Genomic DNA, 6,680 nt, shown 5'->3' on the forward strand with positions numbered 1-6,680 from the left:
TTGAAAGCTAGAAATATAGTATTCATCTGAAGATTTTAAGTTTCAGAACATGAAAGCTTCTTTAGTAACGGCTACATCGCAACCACCGGCACCTCTACCACCGCCCGCTCCTCAGTCCTTAGTCGCCATCAAACCCTTCGGTTTCTTCCTCCAAATGTCACAATCACTCACCATCCCTCCAAAATTTTCGGCTCAGCTAATTTCTCTTCTGCAATGCACCAACCATTAACCAATAAACCTTCCTCCCAATCCATTCCCCTCCCAAAAATCGAATCCCTGCTCCCCTGCTTCCGGCTTCGCCTTTGGCGGCAAAGTTATCGCAATCTCACACTGCTGATCAATCATCCCTAAGGATTTGGGCATTTCTTGACCCATAAGCACCCTCCTCCTTCACACGCTTTGCTAGTCGAAGCATGCCATGGCTGCCCATTCCTTTACTTCTTTTCCAACGCTAGGCTTTAGGTAGCGCGTCTCGTCCTAGCAACGTACAGTAGCTCCCAAGAGACCAAACCATCTCGGTTTTTATCTCTGAATCCTTCTTACTTGCACGCCTGTACTGCACGCACTCCTTGCTCCTGTCCTCTCATCCTTCTGTCCTGATCACTGTCCAGCTTCTCTTTCTCTCTCTCTGGTGTCGGCTGACGAATCCTCGCCGCGCCGTGCATTCTCCAGGTTCAGCCTTGTCCCGTGTGTTCTGCTTATTCTGTTCTTCATGTGCTTTGCTTTGCGGATGCAGGAACTGAATATTTTGTCTGCCTGGTTCTGACTGATTTCTCGATACTTGCAGTGGCAACCATTCTTCCAGCACATGTCCTTTTTTCTCATAAAGAAAGTGCAGGGGAACTCTGCCTTGGGCTGACTGGAGCAAGGAATATTTTCTAGTCCTTTGATCAAAGGAAGGTATATTGGGATTACATACTCTTAGTTCGAAGGAAAAAAGTTTCTACGACGACAACGAAGGCGAGGCGAAAAGCTTAATCCCATAGGGCAGAGGCAAGATGTTCAACATAGTCTCGACATGGAACAAGAAGAGGAGAAGCAAATCACTTGATCAGTTAAATCCTTGTGAGTGCAGGCCTTTATTTCCTTCTCCGTTTTGTTGTCGACGAAGTAATTTGTCACTGTATGATCATCTGTTTCTTCGGTGCAAAATTTAAAGTAATATGATCATCTGAACTTTGCTTCTGCAGGGGTGTACAAGACAGCCGAGCTGTGGCAGGTGAAGGAGCAAGGCGCGCCGCTGCCCCTGCCCGCGCCGAGGAAGCGCAACTGCTCCATGGTGTTCACTCTCAAGGAGATGGAGGAGGCGACCGGCAGGTTCAGCGACAAGAATCTCGTCGGCAAGGGCGGCTTCGGCCGGGTTTACAGAGGCGTGCTGAAAGATGGGCAGGTACCTTCAATTTTTCAGAGGAAATACGTCCGTTAATTTCAGAAGACAATGTCGTTTTTGCCACTTGGCTTTTCTTGGCGTAATCTTCAGATTACTGAATATTGGCATGTACTGATATTTTCGGAGAAAACACATCTCCTAATTTCAGAAGATGGTGCTGTTTCTGTCATTTAGCTTTTTAAAAATGCATTTTCCAGATTATATTAATGTTAACAAGTAACAACAATGATTCAGTTGGGAAGAGAACTTCCTATTTGGTTCTACATATTTGTCCCACTGATTAAATACTGTAGGACACATCCAGCTGACCTGAATGTGATAATCATGGCCAACAGAGCCAAGATCGCGGTGGTGTGACATTTGCTCTTGGCATCCTTGTCAAGAAAAGCATCTGCCAACCACCAGTCAATATGATCAAATGCCAATTAATTCTAATCATATATCTTAAAATTGAAGCTCTGAACATCATTAGTCGTACTGAATGCGATGTGTTATTCTCTTTTCCAATTTGTATATCTGTGGCTACCTTTACTTCAGTGCCTAGTTTCGGAACAACAGCTAGTACTTCCTTTATAACAATAACAGGGACGCACATAGTTTAAGATAAACTTTGATCATTGATTTGGTAAACAAATACAAATTTTGTGACTACAAAATCTATATCATTAGATTCGTATGAAAAAAGCTTTCCAATGATATAATTTTTTAACATATATTTTATATTTTACCAAAATAATGATCAAATCAATTTCTTAAACTACGTACGTTAAAAAGATAAATATACGGAGGGAGCAGTACATTGTTTCTTCAGAGATCTGCTTTGACCTGAAAATAAATAGAATGAGTAAATGACCAATATGTTCGTTTCAATGTGAATCAATGAAGATTGTCGCCGTCAAGAAGATGGACCTGCCGCTGTCGAAGCAGGCCGACGGCGAGCGCGAGTTCCGCGTCGAGATCGACATCCTGAGCAGGCTAGACCACCCCAACCTCGTCACCCTGATCGGCTACTGCGCCGATGGGAAGAACCGGTTCGTGGTGTACGAGTTCATGCCCAAGGGCAACCTCCAGGACATCCTCAACGGTATGTGACATCACCAGTTCACCACCAACCAGGAATCCTTCTTGACAATTTCACTGAGTTACACTGCATCTCATCATCAAACTTCAGGCATCGGGGAGGTGAGGCTGGATTGGGGGAAGCGGCTGCGGATCGCGCTGGGAGCAGCGAGGGGACTGGCGTACCTACACTCCAGCACAGCCGTCGGCGTCCCCGTCGTCCACCGGGACTTCAAGTCCAGCAACATCCTCCTCACCGAGCACTTCGAGGCCAAGGTTGATTCCGGAACCTGATCAAAATCTTCACATCACCTGCGTGTTACATTAGTCTTGCATTGCCTGGTCGAACACTGACATTTGTGGCACTGTCAATTTTCCTATGCAGATTTCAGACTTCGGGCTGGCCAAGCTAATGCCGCAGGACCTGGACCTGTACGCCACCACCAGGGTGCTGGGCACCTTCGGCTACTTCGATCCCGAATACGCGCTGGTAATGTAATGCTAGCGATGATCTGAAGAATTCGCCATGCGGACCTGGTTCCTGATCAAGTACATTTGCTTTCATCTTGCAGACTGGGAAGCTGACCCTGGAGAGCGACGTGTACGCGTTCGGCGTCGTCCTCCTGGAGCTGCTCACCGGCCGCCGCGCCATCGATCTCAGCCAGGGGCCTCAGGACCAGAACCTCATCGTCAAGGTACTCTGCGTTCCCACACCTGCATCCATCCATCAGTGCCATCGATCGCGTGCTTCTGATCATCAAGCTATTTACGTGCGCTTCAGATACACCAGATGGTGGGCGACCGGAAGAAGCTGCGCAAGGTGGTGGACAGGGACATGGGCAAGGGCTCCTACACGCTGGAGTCGGTGTCCATGTTCGCCGCGCTCGCCGCGCGCTGCGTCTGCTTCGAGAGCGCCGGCCGGCCGGCCATGAAGGACTGCGTCAAGGAGCTCCAGCTCATCATGTACGCCAACATGAAGATATGAGCGTGTTTTGAGATTGTTCGTTGATCGTAGTTGCCATCATTGTTTGGTTCGTTCGATCTTGCGGCTTCTGCTCGAGGATGAGGAGGATGAAGAAGACGGTGATATATACTTGTACAGAGTTTTCGTAACTTTTCGTTGCGCCGGCCTGACGTTCTTGTGGATGGTGGTAGATATTTGTTTCGAAGTCCTGAAATCACAGGGCCTTAATTTGTGAAGTCGATGGTGTCTTGAGAAATTTGTCCTGACCAGAGACTATAAACGGAAACAGCCGAGATAAATGCGTTTCCCTGGAAAAAAAAAGAGAGGCTAGGATAAACGAACCAGAGTCGTAAACCGATACTAGCACGTCTCGGAAACTAACCCTAGCGGCTCGCCCCTTCAAAAGGAAGAAAAATGCTTCTAAACAGGACGCCAATCGGCGAATCGCCCTAGCGGCTCTGAGAAGAAATACGAAGAACACGTTGAACTAGGACGGCACGACGGACCCTGCCGCCGGCGAAGCGTCTGGATGGTGATCCCGAACTTCCATCCTCGAAGCGGCCAAGTGTCCTCGGCGATCACCTCCGGCACCAGCTCTCCACGAGAAGGGATTAATTGGTCGAATCTTGGGGAAGGGCTGGCGGGGCTGGTCGCCGACCGCCTGCTCGCGAACGATGTGGCGGACTACATCCGCTTCCGTGCAGTCTGCTGTCTGTGGCGACAGTGGTCTGCGGATCCACGCGCCCACGGCATCCTGGATCGCCGCTTCCACCCGCGCAAATGGATCATGCTCCGGGAAACCCACGACGATCCCCGCCGCCAACTCCTCAACGTCTGCACCGGCCAATGCATCCAGATGGCGCGCCTCCCGCAGCTCCTCCGTGGCCACGACGTGTTCGGACCCACCACCGAGGGCCTCCTCGTCCTGCTCGACCGGAGCACCTGCGTCGTCCGCATGCTGAATCCGCTCACAGGCCACACAGCTAACCTTCCTCCAGCAACAACACTGCTTCGCTTTTGCAGTTACAAGGTGTGGCCATTCGTCGATCTCAGAGAGAGATTCAAGGTTTCAGACGCTGGCCTTGCCGATGACTCCACATTTGCCGTCTATTTCAGCCAGATACATATGTTAGCCGTGGCCAAACCCGGCGACGAGTGTTGGACGCCGGTAGATGTCCAAGAAAGTTGGATCTCGCCGGCCAGCAGTATATCATTTCAAGGCCGCTTCTATTGCCCTACCAACAAGGGTGTCATGGTAGTGGAGACTAGTGCGAACCAGCCACCACAGCTCGTGCTGGCCGCCGAGCTGACGAAGGGGTTCTCCCTTATGCTGTCCAATGTGCACCTGGTCGACAATGGCGGGGAGCTGATATTGGTGTATGGTACTATGCAGCGATGCGATGATGAAGTCGTGCAGTTCAGTGATATTATGAAAAAAGACGTCATAATGAAGCATAATGCATACAAGGTAGACTTGAAGGCAATGAACACAAGACCTGTCCTTCAACTTGGCGGTCGTGCTATATTTATAGGTTTCAGTAATGCAGTTTCAGTGTCCACTGCCATGTTCCCTTCTCTTAAGAGTGACTCCATCTATTTAGGACTGGATGATATGCTGGGCATTGGTTTCAAGAGCGGTAGACTCTGTTTTCTTACGGATGGAACTACTGAGCCTTGCGGCATCTTTGAGCAAGGCGTCGACGAGGAATGTTGCAGTGGGATTCCTCTCCAATTTGGGCCCTGGGGTATCGATGACTATCTATCCTGGTATGTCACATTGTCTGAGTCTGAAGACGGTTGAGAGGATGCCTGAATGACCCTGTGGATTTCAGTTGTTTGCAAACAAGCCAACTGTTATTGTTCTATGTTATCTCTAATAGAATTTGTACTAGCAAAACATATGAATGATGGCTGAAATTGCATATTCACTTTCTTGTTTTGTTAATTTCATCCATGCGTGAGTTTGATAGATTCTATTTTATCTCTAATAGTATTTATATTAGCAAAAGATATGAATGATGGCTAAAATTGTATATTCCGTGTTTTGTTTTCTTGTTAATTTTATCCATGTGTGAGTTTGGTAGCAGAAAACCATCCCTGCCGACTACCACCTAGCCTCGACGAATCATAGCCGCCGACACTAAACATCAACGATTGTACACAAATTTCCATCGCCGGGCATGGGAAGCCCGAACTGCGGCTCAGGGGGGAGGGGGGGGGGGAGTAATAAGATCTGGGCTTCGGGCCGCTCGACACATAAATATGACCCACCACCTGCACGCTTCTATTCACGTATTAGTCTGTCTACCGCCTGCTTCTTTGACCTGGATCCACACCTGCCCGCACTAGAGTCCAACCTCTATAGCACTAGGACCCATATTTATTTCGGGACACAACCACTTTCTGCAGGCATGTACATGACCTGCTGCACTCAGGCCAGCGTGTCAGGTCCCACCAACACCTGGAGACCAGTGGCGCACCACTTCTTGGTGCGCCACTGTTATCTCACATAGGAGTGACCCACCAGGAAGTGGTGCGCAACTGGTAACTCACATATCTATAATAGGCCAGGTCCATGATACGTCCCAAACGTATCTATAATTTCTTATGTTCCATGCTACTTTTATGATGATACTCACATGTTTTATACACATTATATGTCATTATTACGCATTTTCCGGCACTAACCTATTGACGAGATGCCGAAGAGCCGATTCGTTGTTTTCTGCTGTTTTTGGTTTCAGAAATCCTAGTAAGGAAATATTCTTGGAATTGGACGAAATCAACGCCCAGGTTCCTATTTTTCCACGAAGCTTCCAGAAGTCCGAAGAGGAAACGAAGTGGGGCCACGAGGTGGCCACACAACAGGGCGGCGCGGCCCAAGCCCTGGCCGCGCCGGCCTACTGTGTGGGCCCCTCGTGACGCCTCCTGACCTGCCCTTCCGCCTACTTAAAGTCTTCGTCGCGAAACCCCCGATGCGAGAGCCACGATACGGAAAACCTTACGGAGACGCCGCCGCCGCCATCCCATCTCGGGGGATTCGGAAATCGCCTCCGGCACCACTGCCGGAGAGGGGAATCATCTCCGGGAGGTCTCTTCATCGCCATGATCGCCTCCGGATCGATGTGTGAGTAGTCCACCCCTGGACTATGGGTCCATAGCGAGTAGCTAGATGGTTGTCTTCTCCTCATTGTGCTATCATGTTAGATCTTGTGAGCTCCCTATCATGATCAAGATCATCTATTTGTAATCCTTCATGTTGTGTTT

General features: G+C 49.2%; 1 protein-coding gene across 1 annotated transcript; it reads left to right on the forward strand.

Annotated features, from left to right (window-relative positions):
• Window positions 1-242: 242 nt before the first annotated feature.
• On the forward strand, window positions 243-3,669 carry LOC124652957 (probable serine/threonine-protein kinase PBL28). Its single transcript, XM_047192009.1, has 8 exons — window positions 243-672; window positions 788-1,065; window positions 1,191-1,390; window positions 2,276-2,474; window positions 2,562-2,725; window positions 2,835-2,939; window positions 3,022-3,144; window positions 3,231-3,669. Exons 2-8 carry the CDS (start codon window positions 999-1,001, stop codon window positions 3,432-3,434), a joined length of 1,062 nt encoding a protein of 353 aa, XP_047047965.1. The 5' UTR covers window positions 243-672; window positions 788-998; the 3' UTR covers window positions 3,435-3,669.
• Window positions 3,670-6,680: the final 3,011 nt, after the last annotated feature.

Source organism: Lolium rigidum, chromosome 5, assembly GCF_022539505.1.
Source record: "Lolium rigidum isolate FL_2022 chromosome 5, APGP_CSIRO_Lrig_0.1, whole genome shotgun sequence".
Taxonomy (NCBI): domain Eukaryota; kingdom Viridiplantae; phylum Streptophyta; class Magnoliopsida; order Poales; family Poaceae; genus Lolium; species Lolium rigidum.

What these genes read in the sequence shown, in the direction of transcription:
- LOC124652957 (XM_047192009.1), top strand. Translation starts at nt 999, where the DNA reads ATGTTCAACATAGTCTCGACATGGAACAAGAAGAGGAGAAGCAAATCA. An exon ending in ACTTGATCAGTTAAATCCTT is followed by an intron (nt 1,066 to 1,190) that starts GTGAGTGCAGGC and finishes TTGCTTCTGCAG; the next exon opens with GGGTGTACAAGACAGCCGAG. An exon ending in ACCAGAACCTCATCGTCAAG is followed by an intron (nt 3,145 to 3,230) that starts GTACTCTGCGTT and finishes CGTGCGCTTCAG; the next exon opens with ATACACCAGATGGTGGGCGA.